At 35.9% G+C, this 26186-nt stretch overlaps 1 protein-coding gene across 3 annotated transcripts in view; it reads right to left on the bottom strand.

Annotated features, from left to right (window-relative positions):
• The window catches only part of YES1 (YES proto-oncogene 1, Src family tyrosine kinase), a 68182-nt gene that overhangs the window by 5166 nt on the left and 36830 nt on the right, over positions 1-26186 (bottom strand). For all 3 annotated transcript variants that reach the window (XM_086682572.1, XM_086682571.1, XM_086682573.1), the window contains exons 2-8: positions 14231-14503; positions 11628-11727; positions 8458-8556; positions 7090-7193; positions 6853-7002; positions 5368-5523; positions 5012-5191 (exon numbers count right to left, since the gene is read on the bottom strand). In XM_086682572.1, the coding sequence (XP_086538698.1) occupies positions 5012-5191; positions 5368-5523; positions 6853-7002; positions 7090-7193; positions 8458-8556; positions 11628-11727; positions 14231-14495 (1054 nt within the window). In that variant the 5' untranslated portion in view covers positions 14496-14503. The remainder of the gene's footprint in view (positions 1-5011; positions 5192-5367; positions 5524-6852; positions 7003-7089; positions 7194-8457; positions 8557-11627; positions 11728-14230; positions 14504-26186) is intronic.

The raw sequence follows: 26186 nt of genomic DNA, 5'->3' as shown, positions 1-26186 counted from the left end.
CATCACAATATAAAACTTAAGCTTTTCATTCTTTAATATTTTTTGCAGCTTTGGAATTTCTGAATAATTATCTTTAATATTCTAGAAGAGGTCCCTAAACTGAAATTTTAAAAACATCTTGGAAAACATGGAAAATTTAATCATCTCACTAGATTGTAGGCATTCCTTGTTTTGATCAAGATAACAAATCCCAATTTTGAGCCAATAAGCAGTATTAGATACCTGTATATTTTTAAGTCAATCTGAATCAAGAACACAGACAACTAGGAATATCCTGGGGTACTTAAAACCAGACCTAGGTGACTGACTTGATATGGAATTGCTTGCCTAATGAACTTCTCTCACTTTTAGCAGAAGATACCACAAAACAGCAAAGTACTATGAATAACAGCCAACAGAAAGGCTACAAAAGTCTGGTTGTTATTCCTGTATTACTGGTTAAAAACCTACCATGTACCTGAATTTAATAAAAAAAAAAAAAAAAACCAAAAAAAAAAAAACCAGATGAACCAAAATTAAGGTACATTTTTAAAACAACTACACTGTTCTCTTCAAAAATAATAATGTCATGAAAGACAAGAAAGACTAAGAGAGGGACTCCTCTGGATTAAAGTCCTGAACATACATTCATCTGTCCTGGAGCTAGAGTGTGGAGCCTGCTTAAAATTCTCTTTCTCCCTCTGCCCCTCTCTGCTGCTCACACACTCTGGTGCTCTCAAAAAACAAAAAAACAAACAAACAAAAAAAAGTAAATCACTCCAATTATAATATGAAAAATGAAATTTGGCCAAAACTGCACAAAAAGATTAAGTTTAAAAGTTCCTGTGATAGTCTAGGAAAGCGAGACTATTATGTTAAAATCTAGGAATGACAGTGGGAATACAGAGAAGGGGAAATTTTCCAGAGAGATGTGATTAATAGGATCAATGGCACCGAATGGATTATTATTACACAGCGGGGTGGGAAAGTGAGGTTGTTGGGCCCCATCCCCAGAATGTGCATCTCTGAGTTTCCTGATGCTAATGTTGCTGCCATCCAACACACTACAGACTCTTACATATGGGCAAGAAGAGACAAGGACATTCACTGCAGCACTGTTTGTCACAGTGACAAACTAGAAGCCAACCTAAATGTTCACTGGGAAAGGAATGAATAAACAAAGGTATACTTGTACAGAACCTCATTCAACAGTTACAAGTATACAAGTTAGATCTTCTCTTACCCATATGAATAAGTAAATCTCAAGAGCATTAACAATGAATGAAAATGAAGCTAGTAATATTTACATAAGTTAAAAACATACAAATGCTAATAGGTAAATATATATCAATGAATATGTATCAATATGAAAGACACAGATGGAAAAGCTAAGCACCAACTTCAAAACTGAGGTTACCTCTGCAAGGGAAACAGACCCAAAGGAGCCTGGAGGGAGGGCTCAGACATGAACAGGCTCAAGGAGGAGTAAAAACAAAGATGCAATTAGATCTGTAATGTTTTGTTTCCTTAGTAGAAAGATCTGAAGCATATATGGCAAAGTGTAAACATTAGTTATATTTGGATGGTAGGGACATGGTTGTTATGGTATTCTCTGTATGTCTGAAATATCCACAATTTTTTTATTTATTTATTTTTTAAATTTTTTTTTTCAACGTTTATTTATTTTTGGGACAGAGAGAGACAGAGCATGAACGGGGGAGGGGCAGAGAGAGAGGGAGACACAGAATCGGAAACAGGCTCCAGGCTCCGAGCCATCAGCCCAGAGCCCAACGCGGGGCTCGAACTCACGGACCGCGAGATCGTGACCTGGCTGAAGTCGGACGCTTAACCGACTGCGCCACCCAGGCGCCCCAGAAATATCCACAATTTTTTTAAAAAGTCTACGAAAAGTGTTGACATTAAATAAACTTAAATAGTTTTTTAAAAGAGTGCATGGCTGGTTACAAAGTGAAGACAGAGTATTCTTTAAAAAAATCTTGGCTGTGAAGGGAAGCAAAAAGTAGACCGGTAGGTGAAAAGCAGATGTTGACACCAAGAGAGGGTTTTCTTTTTAGATGTAAGAAGGATCAAAAACACAGGTAAAGAAATTGTCCTTAAACAGAGGAAGGGACACTTCTTTCCTTAACCTGTAGGATAAACTGACATCAGGGGTGCCTGGGTGGCTCAGTCGGTTAAACATCTGACTTTGGCTCAGGTCATGATCTCAGGGTTCGTGAGTTCGAGCCCTGCATTGGGCTCTGTGCTGACAGCTCAGAACCTGGAGCCTGCTTCAGATTCCGTGTCTCCCTCTCTCTCTCTCTGCCCCTCCCCCACTCGCATTGTCTCTCAAAAATAAACATTAAAATATAAAGATGAACTGACATCATATAAATACTACACATAACAATGTATACAGAAAGAAACAGAAGACACAGTTGTTTCAGAATAAAGAATCTAAATAAGGTGCCATGATCAATACATTAAGTAGAACATTATTCAGCATAATAATAGATAATTGTTAAAATCATGCAAAAATGCAGTGCATAGAAATGAACTGCAATTGGTATCATTTGGTCAATTCCTTTTCTCTGGCAACACAGAACGTTCTGGGTCTTATCAGTGGTCCTTAACCCTTTATACGTTCATGGGTTGCTTTGAAACTGACAAAAATGATGGACTCTCTTCCTACGAAAACATACATACATATACAAACATAACTTCACATAACTTCAGGGGAAGTTGATGGATCCTTTGAAACTCATTCAAGATTTTAGCAGAGGAGGTACTCACTAAGTAATCGTGAAATCAATTCAAAGGAGTCCTTAAGTTTGTCTCACATACGTCTCCATCTTTATTTCCAACCAGCTGACTTCTGTACTTTCTTTCCACTTCCCATGGTTTTGTCTCCATTACCTCCTATCCTCTTAGCTCTGCAAAGATACCCGTACCTTTCCCTTTACCCATCCACAGCCTTCATAATCTTGAAGGGCAATTGAACACTTGTCTTTTCCACTAATAATTCTCAGTTTATTCCAGTCTATGTGATCTCTTCTTCATTTCTACACTTACTGAATACGTTAAACACGTGGAAATTCATTATGCTTTGGCCTGGAGCTTGTTTGTTTACAGTGAGCTATTATTTACTTTTATACTGAAAATTAACTTTTCAGAAGGTTGGATCTTTGCTCTCTAAATTCAATGTAAGTAATTTGGGTGGCTTTATTTCTTTGATACCTTATACTGACTAGCAGAGTGTCCTGTATATTTGAAGTATTCAATACATTTTGGTTGTTAATGTTTATAGAGTAGTGTGATTACAAACATTTCATAGGATCTAATGATCATGACACATATGGGTATTAATGGCAGGCTTCTAACACTTGACCTAAGATAATCTGAAGGAAGTATGATTGATGGACTGGTTGAGAGACAAGGAAACCAAATTCCAAATGAAGGAATTTGAACAGAATCATGGAAAACAAAAGCAGTAAGAAGACCTCTCTAGCCAGGAAAGTGGGTTTATGTGGGAGTACATGAGGCAATGAGTTTGAATGGATTACAGAGGGTCAATTGCTAAGTACCTGAAACAAGATGGGGAATTATAGAGTTTTAAAACCAGAAGGGTCATCTGTGATCTTGCATTCTAAATCTCCCATCTAGAAATAATCCTAACCTAGCAATCTGACAACATAGAAGTCTATCGTGTCCCCCCAGTTAAATAATTCTTTTTTTTCTTAATTTTCTTTTTTTAATGTTTATTTATTTTTGAGAGACAGAGACAGACAGAGCATGAGTGGGGGAGGAGCAGAGAGAGAGGGAGACACAGAATCCAAAGCAAGATCCAGGCTCTGAGCTGTCAGCAGAGAGCCCAACGCAGGGCACGAACCACAGAGCCGTGAGATCGTGACCTGAGCCAAAGTCAGGCGCTCAACTAACTGAGCCACCCAGGCGCCCCAAATAATTCTTGAAATCAATATGCAAAGCTAAATGGACCATTAGCTTTACCTCCATTACATTCTTATGCTATCAATATCTTGATTTAAACTTCCTCCTTGTCCCTTTTCTCTCTTCCTTACACAATGCATCCAATGCACTCTGAAAGGGGTTATTTGGCAGTTGTTTGCAGTAGAGATTCTTTCCAAAAAGTGCCATGTGCCTTGAGGGTATTAGGTAAGTTTTGGCTATCAATTAGTAGGTTACATCAGTTCTTAATTTTTGGTCTTGCTATTCCTTTGGGAGGTGGGGGGTAGATTTCCTATAGCAAATATGCAGCTTGTAGTTGGCCCTGTCACCACTAGATGGAACTACATTGTTGGCCAAGAGGGACTACTGAAGAGAGATGACATAACCAGTAGCTTTAATTATGGATGAGTGACTCATTAAGAGGAAGAAAAAAAAAAAAAGATAAAATTCAAGACGGTAAAAGTGGGACTGGCAACATATTTAGTACTTACTGGTTCCTCTTTTAAAGCATCATCTGTCCCTTCTCTTTATCTTGGCCCCAAACAACCCTGTTACTAAAGATCCCACCTTAGGGTCTAGAGTTTGGGAGAATGGAGAAATGTTAGTGAACAATAGTGGGGAAAAGTTTCTAGGAATCCTGAATATAGAGACTGTGTTTACACTAAAATAAGATAAAATTAATTTCCTTAATTTCACCTGATTTCTTTGCTTTAGGACTAAAGATATAAATATCTAACTGCATTATTTTAATTGATAGAAATATTTTTTTTCCCTTTCCTAGCTATTCCATTTCCTTTAGCCAAATGGAATGAAAGACTACTTACTTTCAACATAAACTGGGCTGGCCTGATTTTCCTTTTAAACTTTGTACTCTCCTTTGGAATAACTGGAACTAATCACTACTCCATTAAACAAAATGTTAGATTTTCTCTTTTCAAATGTATACATAAAAATCTTAGAGAACACGACACATTAAAAAAATTTGTATGCATAAAAATAGAAATGAAGACTTGTTTTTTAAAAAATTTATCAAACTGAATACTCTAAAAATAAACTAATATACACATACCTTTTGACATGAATTCAGTGACAATGTAAATGGGCTCTTCAGAAACAACAGCATATAGAGGAACTAGTTTATCATGTCTTAACTTTTTCATTATCTGAGCTTCTTGAAGAAAAGCTTCTGGCATCATTGTACCTGGTTTTAGTGTTTTGATTGCTACTTTTGTGGTTCCATTCCATGTTCCTAGAGAAACAACATATTTTACTATTTTAATCTATTTATTAAGAGATTTTAAGTCAAACCTCAGTGAGCAGCACTGAGCAGTTACCTTAAATATTTTAGTATATCTTATCATAAGTTGTGGTGCTTTAATCTACGGCTAAACAAATGACAAAAAACCAGAAGTTCAGATTTCTTACCCATCCATACTTCACCAAAACATCCTTGTCCTAATTTAACCTCTAGTCGCAAAGATTCTCGAGGGATTTCCCAAGCATCTTTTGCTAGACCTTGAGTCTGGGGTTTCACAGTTGGACACACGGTTGTTAACTTATGGCATAAACCATCAGCATGTTCTAGATAAATGAATAAACTACACTGTAAAATGAATTAATTACAAAAATTAAGGTATATATAGTATATCAATGTTTTTAAAAGTTTAAATTAAAGAAAACAAAAACATAATGTTTTATCAGTTTTATGCTAAAACCACAGACACAAAAAAGGGAGTTGTATGTATATAAGAAACAAAACATACAAAAAGCAAAACATTTTTTGTTAAATACCTTTTTAAGGTTATAATTTATTGAATACTTATTATGTCTCAGCTATTGTACTAATTCAGAACTTTATAAATATCTCATATAAGTAAGTCTTGAAAAGCTTAAGTGACTTTCTTAACGTCACCCAGTTAGTAAGTGATGGAGATGGGATTCAAACCCTAGTTCTGGTTACCTCCAAAGTTATGTTTTTGACCACTGTGCTTTACTTCTTCCTAAAGAGAATGCTACCATTAACTGTTAAACAGGGAATCCCAAATTCACAATGGCTTGACTAGTGAATCTTGCTTATCCAATCTTCTTTGTTGAATATAAGACATGTTGCCTCCCATTTTCAACAAGTAACCACACAAATCCACATTCTAACCAGTGCGATTACAACTGCTCGCTAACATGTTTCTTCAATGTCAAGATTGGTGGTTGACTTGATAGACTGTTTGTAGCTAGCTGTCACTGAAGAAGAGACTGCCATGGGAACTCCCTTACCTCTAGTATTAAGAATTTAAAAACTTTCAGATGCATTCATATATTAAATCAGCCATGCAAAATTTTGAGACAGAAGAATCTGATACCAAATATCTTTCAAAGGTCCTTGAAAAACCAAAAGAATGTCTACACAGTTGCTATAGGTTAGTTTTCCAGGAAAAGAAAAATGCATCTGCAGAATTAAATTTCACTGGATTTATATTTTAGGAAGTTTTATGTGGTCCAGCCCATACAGAGGAATGTAACCCGAAAAGACATCTGATATGGCTTTTTAAGTATTTAGTTTTACCTACTTAATAAACGTTCCTTAAAAATTTTTTTGCTTTTATGCTTTTTTATTTATTGTCACAATCTATCTTGGTTTTTAGCTGTTATGAAACGAAACCCCAACGTAAATATTACTCCAGTTAGATACAAGGATTCAAATAATGGTAGTCAAATTTTACCATATCTAAGAACCTAATTCAGGTAATAAGTATTACCTGTTCTTCATTTTAAAACTACAATACAACAACATCTATAGACCACACTCTGTGTGTAAAGTACTGAGCTAAACCTTACAAGAAACGAAAACAGAGATTCTGTCCTCATAAAATACAACATTTAAAAATAGTTTTCACGTGTGAAATCGTCACATACCTGTGTAGTGTTTTACCAACTTCTGCAGAGTATCAAATTGTGCTCTGGTTGTGATATAGTATCCACCGTTGTCAAGTTTCCTAATTTTGTAGTGTTTCACATTGTCACCTCTTACCTCATCCCAATCACGAATAGAGAGAGAATAAGCACCTAAGGGGGGGAAACAAATACTTTTTGTGTATCTTTCTCAAAATACGGTCCAAGAAAACTTTTATACTTACATTACAATATAATTACCTTTAGTAGTTTCACTCTCTCGTACTAAGAAAATACCTCGTTGATTCCCAGGATTCAGAAGTAATCTTTCAGCATCTTTTCTCCCCATTTTGCCAAAATACCACCTGGGAAAAAACAGTGTTTTAAGTTAGAAATGTGTAAGGGTTGGAAAGATTTACATAAGTATCAGTAAGATTCGAGTGGAGGGGAGGGGTGACAACAAAGAGCTTCAGAAGACAGCTTAAAAACACAGCAAACACAATAAAAGATCTTTACTAAATAGAAGTATTACAAATACTACTGTCAGAACATACTGTCCTAGTATTTCCAGGTACTGACTATTCAACCAGTCTCTTAAACTTCACCTGGAAGTCACAGGATCAGAGAAGTAAAGACAATAATGACAGAGAGAACCTCTAGGTCCCTGACAGATGGAAATATGAAGAGTGCAGTAGGAAGAACAGAAGTGGCTCCCTGGTAACAGTGTGATCATCTGTATTCAGTAAAGTGCAAGTAAACTATATCCAAATTACTAGCAACTCTAAATTAGCGTGGGTTTGATTTAATACAGATTTGTGAATAAAAATAAGTCTCTGCTGTGGAGAAGCTCACAGAATAAAACAAGAAGTAACAAGGGTCAAGCAGAACAGAGTTACAGAGACAGATTACATATTGTAAAAGCAATAAAAACAAACACTGAGAGAGCACCTACTCTGTGCAAGGCACTGTGTTAAGTGTTGTGTTATGAAAACAAAGTAGTATTATTATAAATCCCAGACATTCTTGGTTTGATCTAAAAATATTATGTCACTGAAGTTGAATTTTAATTTTTTAAAAGTTGTGAGAATAGCACATAGAACACTCATATACTCCTTACCCAGATTTCCTAAATGTTAAAATTTTACTTTGTCATATTCTCTTACTCCGTGTACTTTTTCTGAACCAATTGAGAGTAAGTTGCAAACATTCTGAATCATTATCCTAAATACTTCAGTGTGTACTTAAGGATATTCTCCTACATAATCACAGACCAAGCACCAAAGTCAAGAAATTAACACTGATACAACACTATCAACTGAGGGTAAATTTTGAAGTGAGAGAGTTTGCAGAATATAAAAAGAGTTAATATGATGTTTTTAAAGAGAAAATATAAAGGATACAGACTAGGCATAATAGTATGATTAATGCAGATTATTTATGATCCTACTGTAAGCAAATACTATGGCATTAATTATTAATTTTCAAGTAACATCTCCTATTAATATGATGTATTAGCTGTATTAAGGCTGGTATGTAATTGTATGTGTGTAAAATTGTGGCTAAGTAGAATGTGCACTAAAACATTTTCTAAAATCAAAGTAATTAATAAAATATGAAGTAGGGCCATACTCTTCTGCCTGAATGGAATCTGCAGGGGCTACATAATTGCTAGGGATATAGCCGTTCTTTCCTGTAGCAATTGATCGTGCTTCCCACCAGTCTCCTTCCCTGTAATACATAAAACAACAATTACCCAAGGTAGACAACTGCTCAGGACACAATTTATTACAGTGTTGCCTTGTATATATGTAGAAAAGAGGTATTACTTCCATTTTTTAATGCATTCATTTGATCAAGAATTAAACTCAAAAGAAGAATACTCAAAAATAGGTTACATGAATTAAACGAATAAGGCTAAAAGCAAAAGCACAACTGCGTCTTTCTCCTCCAAAAGTTACAGCTTAATTTTAGTTATAAGATCCCTTTTTTTTACACAATTCTTACAACCTAAAACAATAAACTATACTGACTAAAACAATTTGGGAGGTAAATCTTTCAAATTACTCAGTTTCAACTCAATGTTTTCTTTTTTAAAAGCTTTACTGACATATAATTTACACACCAAAAATTCCCCCTTTAAGATGTCATGGGTTTTAATATATTCAGAGTTGTGCAACCATTACCACAATCAATTTTAGAACATTTCGTCACCCCCCACCCCTCCAACAAAGAAACTCTGTACCCATTAACAGTCATTCCCTACTCCTCCCCAAGCCTCCCCCCACACTGCCAAACACTAAATCCACTTTCTGTTCCTATGGACATGCGTTTATGGGCATTTCATATAAATGGAATTATACAATATGTGGCGTGGTCTTTTGGACTGGCTTTTTTCACTTAGCATAATTTTTTTCAAGGTTCATCTATGTTATAGCATGTTATCAGTAGTTCGTTCTTTTTTACTGTCAAATGCTTTCAACAGTACATAAAATCAGAATGTTCTTTTTTAGTCATTGTAGGGGGAAAAAAATCAGGATGCCTTAGAACTCTTGTAGGCAACAGGCAAGAACAATAAAAAATTTAACTCTGAGAATAAAGTATATTTACAAAAATGTTAGCCACAAATATCTAAGACTAAAATCAATTCAGAACATGAGAATTATGTTTAGCTTGCAATACATAAGACTTGACTTTTCCAAAATTAACATAAAAGCAAATATTATCAGTCTCTAATGAGGAAGATATAAGTGGGTTCTGCCACTAAAAATTAAATGCATGTTTTGCTTTGCCAGAGAGAAGTAATGAAAATATTTTATCTAAATTGAAATTTTATAAATGACTGAGGAGAATTTGTTCTCTAAAAAATGAGATGACAAATCCTTTGGCATTTCAAGTACTGACGAACTCATAAGCTTAGTTTGTAGTTTCCTCGTATGTATTAAGCACTTTCAGATACACAAACTGCAAAGTTTGCATTTGTACTAACCACTCATGATTCATTCAAACATTTACTGAATACCCTTTAAGTGACAGACTTTATGAGAAGGTATGCTGGAAACAGAAGTAAAAAGTCAGTCTATACCCTCCAGAAACTCAGCCTGAGAATTTCTCAACCTTGGCACTACTGACTCTTTGTGCTGGATAATTCTTTGTTGTTGGGGCTGTTCTGTGCATTGTAGGATGTTCAGCAATACCCCTGGCCTCTACCCACTAGAAGAAAGTAGAGGGACCCTGACTATAACAACTAAAAATGTCTCCAGATATTGCCAAATGTCCCTGGACAATTCTTCCCCAAGGTGAGAACCACTGGTCTAGAAGAACGAAAAGCACATGATACATTATAATCCAAAGTAGTGATGGCAGCTATGATTGAGGTTTGTAGATGGTGCCACCTCAACCAGTAAGGCAGAAACTGAATCCAGCAGGAGATGGGGTGTGGGCCAATGGCAGAGGAAGAATGTGAAGAAAGGCCTCCTTGAGAAATGATACAGGAATATATGTTTTGAAGGATGAGCAGGGTTGGCCAGACAAAAGAAAAAAAAAAAATTGGAGAGACAGAAAGACCCATTACAGAAAAAAGAAACTACGTGTGAAGGCAAGGAAAGGTGAGGGGGCACCTGGGTGGCTCAGTTGGTTAAGCATCTGACTCTTGATTCCCACTCAGGTCATGATCTCACGGTTCATGAGACTGAACCCCACATGGGCTCTGTGCTGACAATACGGTGCCTGCGTGGGATTCACTCTCTCCCTCCCTCTCTCTCTACCTCTCTCCTGCCTCCCTCAAAATAAATAAACTTAAAAAAAAGAAAAAGAAAAAGAAAAAGAAAAAGAAAAAGAAAAAGAAAAAGAAAAAGAAAAAGAAAGGTGAGAAACCCCAGTGTATTCATACAATTATAAGCAATTTACTACGGCTGGGCAGTTAAGTGAGGAAGGGGAAGCAGCTCCATGACTGACGTCTACCATTGTTACTCCTTTTATCTTGACAGCAACTGGGAGCTACTGTAGGATTTTAAAGCAGAGAGACATGATCATATTTTATATTCTGGAACAATAATAGATAACAAATGGGAACAAGAAAGTTTGGAAATATGACTGGAAGTAAAGAGACCATAATATATATTTTGATAAGTTATGAGCTGGTTGCTATGCCTGCTAATGAAATTATGGGATTTATTTTCCATAACAAGCACTGAATTTTCTTTTTTTAAATTTTATTTTCTTTTTATTTCAGAGAGAGAGAGTGCGTGCAAGTCGGGAAGGGTGGGGGGAGACGAACTGAGTAACCCAGGCACCCCCAAAGAATTGAATTTTCAATTCAAGCATTGAATTCTTAATGGGACGCTGAATGTCTAAGAATCACCTAAGAACAAAGCAACTTAATGTGATCAGTTTGGGATGCTGGGGTTCCCTCCCTGGACTTTTTCCTTTGTCTTTTTAAGAGAAAGAAATAAGATCCTTAAATCATCTTATACTTAAACAGGAACATAGAATTCTACAGACTTCTTTTTTTTTAAGTAATGTACTTACTTGCATCTACTCCCTCATTCTTCACTCTTTAATCTTTACTGTTCATGGCAAAACACACATTGCAGCACAATTTGTATAAGTAATAACTTCTGGCTACAGCAGTAGTTATTATGCCATGTGTCTCAAGAAACTAAATGCATCATCCAACCCAGTGGGCAGAGACCCATGCCTCACCACTCTCATGATTCAGAAATCAACCAGTTAAGTGGTTTCGGCATGAAGACTAGGTTTCTGTCAGTACTTCTCCCTCACAAAACATTCCCAACACTTACGTGTTGTTAATTATTTGAAACCGTTCACCCTTCTTGAATGAAAGATCTTCTGTAGTTCTAGCTTCATAATCATATAAGGCCACAAATATAGTAACACCACCTATCGGAGCCAAAAACAAAGACAAAAACAAAAAAACAACCAAGGTAATTATATGGATAAAGTAAAATAGAGAAAAAAAATTGTCAGCAAAAAAGCTAAGCATAATTTTCTTCCTAGTCTCCAGAATCTATTTTTAAATGGAGACTTGGGCAGCTAGAACTTAGTTAAAAAGATGCTCTTAAGACTTCCCATGAAACTACTGTAAGCTACATATTCTAAAATTCTATACACCTACAGAAACAAATTTAACTCTGGTTCATAGTAGCAAGGTCTCTGACTTGGAAAGACAGTCAAAGTTCAAATTAATTCTTTGGCAGAAAAAGCATTAACAAGTACTGCAAATTACTGGCACTGATCATCTCAATTTCTGATAAACAATGGGTGAACATTTCCATCTGTAAGACTGATCCTTCCTAGTAACAGCTAGGGATTTAGTAAGATTAGTTAGTATACTGAACACTTAAAAGTTAAAAATGGCTTGTTTTTCTTAGAAATTAAGTGATATGACTGATATGAATTATAAATTCCAAAAATAACTCTCATACAGAGCACTGTACACAAATGCTTAACAGATCAGGACACTACACAACTAAACCATTACCTGCAAACAGAAGAATAGAATGGATTGATTTACTCTTCTCCCCTGAGCTCCAGTCATGTATTAACTGCCTATGTGACATACCTACTTGAATGCCTAAGCAAATGGCACTATCTGATCAGGTACTCAACCAAGTCCCTATACTAGCACTATTAGCTCTACCTCTAAAATACCTCTTATCTACTTTCTTTTCCATTTCCACTGCTGCCACCTTCATCTAAACCCTTGTTATCTCTGAGTGCTAGGACTCTTGAGAGAAGTAGCCTCCTAACCCACTTCTGTACCTGCTTCCTTATATACATTCTCCACACAGTTAGTTGCCACAGTGGTTTTTAAAAAAAGGAAATTCAATTATGCAAATCCTCTATTTAAATTTCTTCAACTGCTTTTTCTTGGCTTTTGAATAAAATCCAAACTTCTTACCAGAGTCTTTGAGGTCCTGAGTAATCCTAACTCTTCAATCTTATAGTAATCAATTCTACCCTCTGTTGTCCTCATTGGTCCTCAAAACTGCCAGGTTCATCTGTACCTCCTAAACTCTGCTGTTGTTCTCTCTTCCCCAGAAAGCTCTTTTTCCAGCTCTGCACATATTTAGGTCATTCTCATCAATCAAAACTCAGATCAAATGATATCTCAAGACTGCTTTCCTTGATCAGCTAAAGGGCTTTCACCTTTATTAAATGGACATAAGTAAAGTGCTTAGGTAACTAAACTATGTCCTTAAGGATCAACATTTACTTGAACCATTCTGGACTACTGTCTTTCCCAAACATATAATTCTGAAAATAACTTAAACTTTTGATAACTGAGAACACCACCATGGCGATCTGTTACTGAGGTATTTAGAGTTAGGGAGTTGGGAATTAAACTATAATTGACCCTTTGATGTCCACAACTCCTCAAAACGAACAGTCTCATAGAATTCACTTATGGCATTCCTCTAGCACTATTATTGGTTTAGAGGTAAGCAGACTGAAGGGACAAATTTATAGTCCAAGCTTATAGAACAGATTCCACTTTTGCCCCCTCTGATTGTTAAGTAAGGACACATGTTGCTGCTCAATTTGATGCTAGCAGCTGTTTTGCCAAGCCTAAGGTTAAAGCAGAAACTCTAAGGGCTACTGGAAAGAGATCAAGGACTCGAGTCCTTGATGACATTAAAAAACTACTGTTATATCAAGGAATCCTAGAGCTCACTCTACCTTTTTAAAACCAGTTATGTTTTGTTACTCAAGGGAAAAAGTATCCTGATGTGGAAACCTTCCACAAAAGAAATCTTTTTAAAGTTTCTAATTTTTTAGAGCATTTCTGGCTCCATGAAAGGTTGTCAGCTGTCACTTCTTCCTGTTCTCTGAAAGTATATCATAAAGTAATAAATGGAGTTCTGGAACAGAACATTAAACCTTGTCTCTCTTGCTTATCTCTGGCTCTGAAAAAAAAATCATTTAACTCTGAGCCTTAGGACTTTTCTTTTTAAAATCAATCAGTATCTGATAAAAAAAAATACCATCATCACTACATTACCATTTAATATTAAGTAATTACTATAATATTTTAATACTGGATAGTACATTATAAACCTGAAAACTTATAACATTCTTGAGGGAGGGGTACATGTTTTTAATTTTTATAACCCCAGTACCTGCCACATAGCAGGCACTTCATAATTACTTGAAAAATGAAAAATGAAATAATGGTATAACCAGTCAATAATCACCAAATTTTCCAGAACAATATCTATGTATACAATAACACTTTAATTTTTACGTTAGAAGTTTAATTTTCACATAAACTTATTAAGTCCCCCAGGAACTTATCTTTCTTACAAGCAGTTATCTTTCTTTGAATGTACTGCCTAAGGTCACATTCCCAAACAGACAACAGAACTGTCCATTTAAATCTCACCTGTTAAACCAGCAGGATATGAACTTGGCACCACTGCGAATGAAGAAGATGCTCCTCCAAAAGGTGTCACCCCTGAGGATCCTCCAAATGGTGTCATGGAAAGACTGTTAAAATTAACAGATGCTCCCTTTGTTGAAGACGATGGGGCCACTGCCGTGTGTTCTGCTCCATAATGGCTGACACTTGCACTGACAGGCTCTGGAGTGCTTTCAGTTCTATATTTAATGGTTGGACTTTTGTTCTCTTTACTTTTAATGCAGCCCATTATCAAATCTACAAAGGCGGTAAGGCAAGTATTTTGAGAAGTGGTTAATATAAAGGATACTTCAAAAAAACTCAATTTAAAACTTCACTTTAAACAAGGAATTGTTCTTCCACAAAAAAGTAACATTAACGAAATAAAAACCTAGACAACTAAAAATGGAGTTTCTTCTCCTTACTTATCTTTATTACAAGTCTGCTGAGGCATCATTCCAATCATATCATTCTCCAGCTCAACCACCTTTAATGGTTCAATGACAACATGCCATAGTGTGCTGGGAAAGCCACTGACTCTGAAGCCAGAGGCGCCTACATTTGAATCCTGGCTTTCTACATACTAGTGGAGTATGCTGCCCAACCTCTCTGCACCTTACCCTTACATGAAAAAGAGGGATAATAATAACATCACTTCATAAAGTTTTCTATGACGATTAACTTAAGTTTATTACAGGTTCCAGACAATATGTGGCACGTAGTAAATACTAGCAAATACCAGCTGTATTCCTTCTATCTATAAAGGCCCTTTGTAATAGAAATATAATCTGAGCCACATATATAATTTTCAATCTTCTAGCAGCCAAGTTAAAAAATATAAAAAGAAGGGGCGCCTGTGTGGTTCAGTCGGTTAAGCGGTGGACTCTATTTCGACTCTGATCATGATCTCACGGTTACTGCCTGGGATTCTCTCTCTCCCTCTCTTTCAGCCCCTTCCCGCTCATGTGTGAGCACATGTGCATACTTTCTCTCCCAAAATAAATAAACAATAAACAAATTTTTTAATAAAAAAATAAAATTTATTTAAATGATAGATTTTATTTAATCTACTGCATATAAAATACAATTATTTCAACATATCAATAAAAAAATTTTTAATGACAGAGTTTACATTCTTTTTTTGTACTAAGTCTCAGAAGTCTGTTATATATTTTAAACTTATAGTACATTTCTATTTGGACCAGGTACATTTCAAGTGCTCAGTGTCTATATGTGGCTAGTAGCTACCACGTATAGAACAGGGTAGTTCTGTAACTTTTTTCTTCCTTATCTACAGTCACACTCCCAATGCTTACCAAATCCAATCCCACTCTATCTTTCCAACTTTATCTCCTATTATTTCCTTATGCTTATCTACACACACACACTTTCCTGTTTCCGCAATACATATGCCCTGTGCTTTCCCAATTTTGTGGGGATTTTTACATCTAAAACTTCTCTACCTGCTATAGTTCTATCCATTCACTGAATGTCACCAAAAATGCTACTTTTCCATTCAGGCTTTTCCCCATAAATGGCAAAATACTGTCTTCCTTAAAACATCCAGTGTACTTTTGGGGAGATTTTTATATGGAATGCTTACCTTACCATTTTGTATCTTGTTTTTTGCTTACTGGTGTAATTCCCACCCTACCCCCAAATTACTGGCAATACATTTCTTAAAATCAAGAGTTACTCATCTCTTTGTGCATCTTACAAACATGACTCATATAATAGGTTACTAATATTACAAATCTGCATTATTTTATTCACTTCTTATGGGAGCACTAATGGGGATTTCATTAATTCACTTCCTTTTAAGGGTCATTCTAATTTTACAGTTTTTCCTTTCTTACATGGCATTCAAAAGGAAGTAGGTGAGTGATTAAGATGATTGCCTCATGAATTCACAAAGACTGAATATTTATGACCTTAGCTATATAACATCTAAAATGTAGCTATATTGCAGTAATCCGACAAGAAATAAAGGGCAACCAAATTGGTAAGGAAGAAGTAAAATTGCCACTATTTGCAGAGACATAATACAATATACAGAGGACCCTAAAGACTCCACCAAAAACTATTAGAACTGATGAATGAATTCACTAAAGTTAGAAGCTACAAAATTAATATACAGAAATTTGTCGTAGTTCTACCCACTAATAATAAAGTAGAAGAGAAATTAAGAAAACAATCCCATTTATAATTACACTAAAAAAAAAAAAAAAAAAAAAAAAAAGGCTAGGAATGGATTTAACTAAAGAGGTTAAAGACCTGTACACTGAAAACTATAAAACACTGATGAAAGAAGTTGAAGACAAAACAAATGGAAAGGTATACCATGCTCATAGACTGGAAGAATTAATATCGTTAAAATGTTTATGACACCAAAACAGTCTACAGATTCAATGTAATCCCTATCAAAATACCAATAGTATTTTCTACAAAAGTAGAACAAATAATCCTAATAATTGTATAGAACCACACAGGACACGAATAGGATAGGCAGACTTGAGAAAGAACAAAACTGAAGTATCATAATCATACATTTCAAGATATACTACAGTTATAGTAATCAATCAAAACAGTATGGTACTGGCATAAAAACAGACCCAAAGGTCAGTGAAACAGCATAGAGAGCCCAGAAATAAACCCATGCTTATATGGTCAATTAATCTACGACAAAGGAAAGAATATACAATGGGGAAAAAGTCTTTTCAATAAATGGTGTTGGGGAAACTGGATGACTACATGCAAAAGAATGAAACTGGACCACTTTCCTATACTACACACAAAAATACACTCAAAATGAAAAGAAAAAAAACCTCAAAATGGATTAAAACACAAATGTGAGACCTGAAACCATTAAACTCCTAGAAGAAAAACAAAATGTTAAGTAGTAATCTTTCTGACATCAGCCTTAGCAACGTATTTTTTGATCTTGTCAGGCAAGGGAAACAAAAGCAAAAATAAACAATTGTGACTACACCAAAATAAAAAGGTTTTGCATAGCAAAGGACACCATCAACAAAACAAAAAAGCAACTCAGTAAATGGGAGAAGATATTTGCGACTGATATGTCCAATAAGAGGTTAGTATCCAAAATATATAAAGAATTTATACAATTAGGGGCGCCTGGGTGGCTCAGTCGGTTGAGCGTCCGACTTCAGCCCAGGTCATGATCTCGCAGTTCATGAGTTCGAGCCCCGCATCAGGCTCTGTGCTGACAGCTTGGAGCCTGGAGCCTGCTTCGGATTCTGTGTCTCCCTCTCTCTCTCTGCCCCTCCCCAGCTCATGCTCGCACTCTGAATCTGTCAAAAATAAATAAACTTAAAAAAAAATAAAAAAAAAATAATTTATACAATTAAACACCAAAAAAACATATAATCTGATTGACAAATGGGCAGAAGAACTGAACATTTTTCCAAAGAAGATATACACATAAAAGGACAAAAGACACATGAAAAGATGCTCAACATCATTAGTCACCAGAGAAATGCAAATCAAATCCACAATGAGATATTACCTCCTATCAGAATGGTTAATACCAAAAAGAAATAACAAGTACTGGCAAGAATGTGGATAAAAGGGAAACTTCATGCACTGTTGACGGTAATGAACAGTATTGAGGTTCTTAAAAAAAATCAAAAATAGAAATATCGTATGATCCAGCAATTTCACTATGCACCCCTATGATAACTGCAAGATTATTTACAATAGCCAACATATGGAAGCAATCCAAGTGTCTATACACAGATGAATGGATAAATATGTGTGGGATGTGTGTAAATAATGGGAATATTACTCAGCTATAAAAAAAAAAAATGAGATCTTGCCATAGGTGACAATATGGATGGACCTAGAGGATATTATGCTAAGTAAAATAAGTCAGGGAAAGACAAGTACCATATGATTTCACTTATATGTGGAATCTAAAAAACAAACAAACAAACAAAAAACCAGACTCTTAAAAACAGAGAACTGGTAGTTGTCAGAGTAGAGGGATGGGGTAAGTAAAGAAGATTAAGAGATACAATAAGTCACAGAGATGAAAAGTACAGCATAAGGAATACAGTCAATAATACTGTAATAACATTGTATGATGACAGATAGCAACTACACTTATCATGGTAAACACTGAGTATTGTTATGAAATTGTCAAGTCACTGTGTTGTATACCTGAAACCTAACACTGTATATTAATTATACTTCAATTAAAAACATTCTAGGGGCACCTGGCTAGCTCAGTTGGTAGAGCATGCAACTTTGGATCTTGGACCTACCACATTGGGTGTAAATTACTTAAAACAATAAAAATGCAAAAAAAAAAAATTAAGCACTATAAAATAAATGTAGCTATAAATATGAAAACAGAAACTCTCAGAACCTCAAAGCTGGAAGATTTTCAGATCATTATCTTAAATGAGTATATTCTTAAGATGTGACAGTTAAGTATAAGCATCAAAACATAACTGGGAGTGGAAATTTAAATTTCTAATGAACACACTTTGAGGGAACTATAAGCTAATTACATAAAAGGTATCTGCTTCTAAAAGTATTAGAAGAAACTCACCATGTTTCATAATCTAGTTGGAAAAGTGTTTTAAAGCATAATGTAAAAGTAGAAACCTTAAAAGAAAAGCCTAGATGCATGATTATCTAACTTCTGTGTGGGGAACAGGAGTAGGGACAAAAAAGTCTTAAGCAAAGTTAAAGATATGAGAAAAGGGAAAGTATCTTTGTACTTGCTCATGTTCTTACTCAGTCTAACACAGAAATGTACACATATGAAAACTGGTTGACATTTTACATGTTAAAAAAAAAAGACAGCCCCTCAAAAAAACAGGGAAGCCTATCAAGAGATAATTTACAAATGAAATATGAAAGGCCAATAAGCAGTATAAGGAGTTGTCCGACCTTTCCAGTCCTCTAATAAATGCAAATTTTAAAAGGTACCTTTCTTGCTTATCAGATTGGCAAATTTTGACTCAATACTCAAAGATGAAGGGAGGATTTTAACCAACAATCAATATATATTCACAAAACAGGCCAAATGAAATATATCGATTCATAACTGCAATTACCATAATTATTCACCCACCTCCTTTTCTATTCCCAGCTCCCTTAATTCCTCATTTTCATCTTTTTCTTTATCTGCAATTGTTGCTTAGGTCTTTTCTCTCTGGAAAACATCACTGACTTAACCCTTCTTCCTTCCAGAGTCAGACCTTCCCCCCCCTCCCCCGCTTCCAGTCTTCCATTACTACTCTTAACTGTCCTCCGGCCTTTTTTCTTAATCCAGAGTCTTTGGTCCAACTTCTCACTTCTACCAATTTGCCCTTTCCAATAGATGCCTGGATAGACTCATTTTTGGTCCAGCACCCCAGTATGAACACAAAGGAGTTATTACTGCTTCCCATCTCCTTTAGAAACAGGATTATAAAAGTGTAGGATATGATTTACATTTTTAAACTTCAGGTGCAACATGAGTTAAACAGATTTTTATGGGGTGTCCTAGAAACATAGCATCATTTAGAACAGTTATATGGGAAAGCCTCTTCAAGTTCCACACTGCTAACATACACATACATATTTATTAAACACTATAAAGAGCTGGAAATGTCAAGAAATGGTCCCTTTAAAAAAAAAGGTAACAAATAAGTATAGGAAACAAGTACAGTATTGTAAAATGTGAAAAATGGTGGAGGCGAAGTATGTATAAAACACCACGAGACTACAAAGTAAGTTATAAGCTCTGTCCAGAGTGCTTGGGAAAGAAAATTTTGAAAAAGGGGAATGTGACCTGGGTCTTTAAGAGCTGGAGATTTGGGGAAGAGGAAATAGGTTATTCCAGGAATAATGGAAAGTGCAGAATGGCTCAGACGTTTGAAAAGCATGGTGTTTAGGGAAGAAAACATCTCTGTGACAGGAGTATATGGGGGTGTCTATGAGATGGTGGGACAGAGGTTAAAGGTAGAGGACAATTTACACATGAAGGGAATTATTTCAGACTTTATCCAGGGAGCACTGGGCAGTTATTCAAGACTTTTAAAAAGGTGAACAGCAGGCGACAATATGTGTTTAAAAATAACTATGGTAGAAGTATGAATTAAAGAGCGCAAAGAAAGAAATGATGACAGCCAAGCTATAAACCTACTGCAATGCCCCATGTGATAAGGGACAGAAGCAGAAACACTATGGGGCCAGAGATGAGAGGAAAACACTAACGAAGTAAATATTAAGTAGAATATGAAGTAGATGATCAGTTGGATATAGGTAGAGGAGATATGAAGAAAAAGGATTTATTCACTTGCCAGTATTTACCAAACACTAAAATAGTTAATGATATGTGTGTTATGGAATAGATGACTCCAAGATTTCTAGTTTGATCTGGGTGCAGAGTAATACCATAACTGAATTAGAAGAGAAACAGGTTTTTCTGGACACAGGAGTTCATTCAGATGTTAGTTTTAGGTGCCTTTGGGGCATCATATTGAAAACATCTAGTAGAGGATTGATAATATGTCTAAAACTTAGGGAAAAAGGCAGAAACCAGAGAAAGAGTAAACAAAAATATTTTCACAAGGAAAGATTTGCAGGGGTTTGAAGAATTCATATAACGGTACAGGATACCTACATATAGGGAATAAATAGGCAAAGAAATTAGGAAGCAACAATTAGAGCTGGGAGTACTTCCATAAATATAAAAACATGGTTGGAAAAGAACATCGAGAGAGTGGAATGAATTGGGAGGTTTCAATTGTACCTGTTGCAATTTTTTTCTTTCTTAAAAGAAACGTAAAGCAAATAGAGAAATGTTAATATATTAAATGTGAGTAACAAAGAATTCTTTTTGTTACAATATTTTACAATACATTTATAATAATGTAATACATTTTTAATAAGATGGGGCACGTGTGTGACTCAGTTGGTGAAGTGTCTGACTTTGGCTCAGGTCATGATCTCATGTTTTGTGAGTTCGAGCCCCGCATCGGGCTCTGTGCTGACAACTCAGAGCCTGGAGCCTACTTCAGATTCTGTGTCTCCCTCTCTCTCTCTCTCTCTCTCTCTCTGGCCCTCCCCCTTCCCTGTTCATGTTCCGTCTCTGTCTCTCAAAAATAAACAAACATTAAAAAAAAAAATAAGAAACAGAATAGTACAGTAAGAATAAAAAGACTTTAAGGAAGAAAATGTCTAATAATGCTACAGACCAAAATGAAGTCAAGTAGTATTTCAACTGATTTTAATAGGCCCGCTGACTGGTAATTAGGAGTTCATTGGTGACTGCAGCAAGAGCATTTCTGCTGTAGCATCATGAAGATAAAAGCTAGACTGCAGTAAGCTAGTACTTAGTAGGCCATGAAAATATGGAGAATTTTTGGAATGCAGCATCTTCATAAGTTGGGAACATACACTTTTATCAAGACATTTTCTATTTCTTTGTCTAGTTCACTGTCCCTGTCCTTCAGAGCCTTAGCACAATCTAATACAGCATATACTTGGGTTACTCAGTCATTCTTCTCCCTACTTTAATAAAAAGTAATTATCTGATTTTGTTAACCTTCCATTTGTCAATTTCATTGTAAATAATGTTTCATTCAAGCCACTCATGTAGTCTTATCCCTTTCTGCAATTAAATGTGTTAAGCCATGAGCATGGGCTTCTCGGATGTTTCCCTCGCTTGTAAAAAGGAATACAAAACAGGAATATTCCATTTTCCTTCCCTAGGTGTTATTATCTGTGATGCCTAAATCTGAGACAACCATCCAGGGATGGCAAAGCACTCCTCTGACAGGAGTACACTAACATAGTAAGAATAGTAAGGCAGAAAGATGAAAGGAACTTGGGTCCTTCATGATACTGCTCAGGTATTGAACTATAAACCCTACTATAATCCTAGAACACACTTTAGTTCCAGAAATCTTATTATGTGAAATAATATCTACTGTATAAGCCAGTTTTCATTTTGTTCTCTGTTAACTTGAAGGTGGAATAATAACTACTCAATAATAAACTACTCAAATCACCTGACAATAGTTAGTATATTAATGCCTTTCAATCTGTCAGGATTCAATAGCTTACCAAAAAGAGATCCTAAACTCCCTTTAAAGTGTTTGCAGAAATCTGAGATATTGTAAAACTCACAGCCTATAAAGGTAAAATTAAAATTCCTAGCAAGCTATTTCACATCGATATTTGATAGAGCATAATGTGTGTGAATATTTGCTCAAACACAAGACTAATTCTTACTTTGAATATTACTACTACTTTAAGACTTTTCGAGAAATATGTACTTAAAATTATGGAAATTTCTTCTCTTAGGTATTATTACAAATTTTTTCCTAAACTATTTTTAAAATCAACTTTGAAGTGTAATTTACATACAATAAAATGCACCCACTTAAAGTGTACAGTTCAATGAGTTATGGCAAATATCTACAACTGTGCAACCAATACTACACTCACAATATACAACATTTCAATCACCTCCAGAAGGTTCTGTTGTTCGCTTTTCCTATCAGTTCCAATCCTAGCCCTAACCAACCACTGATCTGTTTTGTCTAACTCAAGATTTATCCTTTTTAGAGTTTCATATATATAGACTCATACCATGTGTAGTCTCTTGTATCTGGCTCCCTCCCCCGCACCCCCCCCCCCCAAGCATTGTCTATCTCAGATACTTCTGTGATGCTACATATATAGGTAGTTCAATCATTTTTATCACTAAATAGAATTCCACTTTAGGAATATACCATTATTTATCCATTCACTTGTTAATGGGTATTTGGTCTGTTCCAGTTTGGGGCTATTAGTAACTATGAACATTCTTGTACAAGTCTTTGTGTGGGCACATATGTTGTACCCCACCACCATAAATACCTAGAAATGAAACTGCTTGCGCATATAAAGTTAAGCATACCCTTTATCACAAGAAGCTGAACTGTTTTCCATAGCAGCTGTACCATTTGGTATCCCTACCAGCAACGAATATGAATTCCAGTTGCTCTACATTGTCAACAATCCTAAGTCTTTCTTTTCCCTCTCAAAACCCACATATGTATGAAATTCATGGTAACCAAAAACCTTTAATTTTTTTTTTTCAACGTTTATTTATTTTTGGGACAGAGAGAGACAGAGCATGAACGGGGGAGGGGCAGAGAGAGAGGGAGACACAGAATCGGAAACAGGCTCCAGGCTCTGAGCCATCAGCCCAGAGCCCGACGCGGGGCTCGAACTCATGGACCGCGAGATCGTGACCTGGCTGAAGTCGGACGCTTAACCGACTGCGCCACCCAGGCGCCCCGCCAAAAACCTTTAATAGGTAAACAAAAAATAAAGAGAAAGCCAAGCCAAGCATAACACTAAAGAAAATCATCAATTGCAAGGAAAGAGAGCAAGAAAGTTATTTTGAAATAACAATTATTTAGAAAAAAATAATTCAAAACAATTAACAAAATGGCAATATGTATACACCTATCAGTAATGACTTTACATGTAAATGGTTTAAATGTTTCAATCAAAAGACATAAGGTGGGGCACCTGGGTGGCTCAGTCAGCTAAGCTTGACTCTGGATTTTGGTTCAGGTCATCATCTCACAGTTTGTGAGGTCTGTGACCCATTTATGAGTGCAAGCCCTCTGGGGATTCTCCCTTTCTCTCTGCCCCTCCTCCACTTGCTATCTCTCTCTCAAAATAAATAAAAATAAACTTTAAAAAACAAACAAACAAACAACACATAAGGTGACAGAATAGATTAAAAAAAACAGACCCATCTACATGCTGCCTACAAGAGACATACTTCAAACCTAAAGACACACATACAGACTGAAAGTAAAGGAATGGAAAAATATACTCCAGGCAAAATAGAACGAAAAAAGAAGGCCAGGGTAGCAATACTTGTATCAGACAAAACAGACATACATACGTACATACATACATACATTTATTTATTTATTTAATATTTTATTTGAGAGAGAGAGAGAGCACACGCGCACAAGTGGGGGAGGGGCAGAGAGCGAGGGAGACAGAATCTGAAGCAGCCTCCAGGCTCTGAGCCCTCAGCACAGAGCCTGACATGGGGCACGAACCGTGAGATCATGATCCAAGCCAATATCGGACATTTAACCAACTCAGCCACCCAGGCGCCCCTACACAAAAATAAACTTTTAAAAAAAGGCTATAACAAGCAACAAAGGAGCATTACTTAATGCTAAAGGTATCAATCCAACAAGTGCTTATAGCAATTGTAAATATCTACGAACTTGACATTGAAGCACCTAAATCCATAAAGCAAATTTTAACAGACGTAAAGGGAGACTAACATTAATACAATATTATCAGGGAATTTTAACAATCACTTACATCAATGGATAGATCATCCAGTCAAAAAAATCAATGAGGAAACAGTGTCTTTGAGTGACACATTAGACAGATATGTACAGAACATTCCAACCCAAAACAACAGAATATACATTTTCAAGTGCACATGGAACATTCTCCAAGATCAATCATGTAGCCACAGAATAAGTTTCCATAAATTTAAGAAAAGTGAAATCCTATCAGGCATCTTTTCTGATTACAATGGTATGAAATAAAAAATCAATTACAAGAAAACAGCAGGAAAAAAACCAAACATGTGGAGGCTAAACAACACACTACTAAATAATGAATGGATCAGTGAAGAAGAGAGGAAATAAAAATATACACAGAGACAAATGAAATTAAAAACAAACCAGCGTAGGGTGCCTGGGTAGCTAGTCAGTTAATCGTCTGACTCTTGGTTTCAGCTCGCCACTGTGCAGTGCCTGCTTGGGATTCTCTGCCTTCCCCTTTCTGCCCGTCCCCCACTCCTGCATGCAGGCTCTAAAATCTTTGGGACCCAGCAAAAACAGTTTTAAGAGGGAAATTTACAACAATCCTGGTCTACCTCAAGAAACAAGAAAAATCTTAAAACAACCTAACCTAATACCTAAAGAAACTGTAAAAAGAACAAAGCCCAAAGTTAGTCAAAGACAATCATAAAGATCAGAGAAGTGAAACAGGGACTAACGAAACAAGAGAAATGATGAATGAAGCCAAGAGTTGGTTCCTTGAAAAGATCAAATTGGTAATTTAGTTAGACTCATCTTAAAAAAAAGAAAAACAGGGGCGCCTGGGTGGCGCAGTCGGTTAAGCGTCCGACTTCAGCCAGGTCACGATCTCGCGGTCCGTGAGTTCGAGCCCCGCATCAGGCTCTGGGCTGATGGCTCGGAGCCTGGAGCCTGTTTCCGATTCTGTGTCTCCCTCTCTCTCTGCCCCTCCCCCGTTCATGCTCTGTCTCTCTCTGTCCCAAAAATAAATAAAAAACGTTGAAAAAAAAAAAGAAAAACAGAACAACAACAACAACAACAAAAAACAGAGACAGAAAGACAGAGACACAAAGAGAGAAAAATAGAGACAGAGGGGACCCAAATGAATAAAATCAAATGAAGGAGAAGTAACAACCGACACCAAAGATGTACAAAGGATTGTAAGACACTACTATGAAAAATTATATGCCAATAAATTGAACAACCAAGAAGAAATGGATAAATTCCTAGAAACATTCAATCTTCCAAAACTGAATCAGGAATTAATAAAAAATATGAACAGAATGATGACTAGCAACAAAATTTAAGTGGTAATCAAAAAACTCTCAACAAACAAAAGTTCAGGACCAGATGGATTTACAGGTGAATTCTACCAAACATTTAAAGAAGAGTTAATCTTCTAAATGGATTAAAAACCTAAATGTGAGACCCAAAACCATAAAACTCCTAGAAGAAAAACACAGGCAGTAATCTCTTTGACATCAGCCTTAGCAAATACTTTTGGATATATCTCTTCAGGCAAGGGAAACAAAAGCAGAAATAAACTATTGGGACTACACCAAAATAAAAAGCTTCTGCACAGCAAAGGAAAC

The sequence above is a fragment of the Puma concolor genome, chromosome D3 (genome assembly GCF_028749965.1).
Source record: "Puma concolor isolate L17-30 chromosome D3, mPumCon1.1.hap2, whole genome shotgun sequence".
NCBI classification, from domain to species: domain Eukaryota; kingdom Metazoa; phylum Chordata; class Mammalia; order Carnivora; family Felidae; genus Puma; species Puma concolor.
The sequence above is the reverse complement of the archived record's forward strand: the minus strand, read 5'-3'. Positions and strand labels throughout refer to the sequence as shown.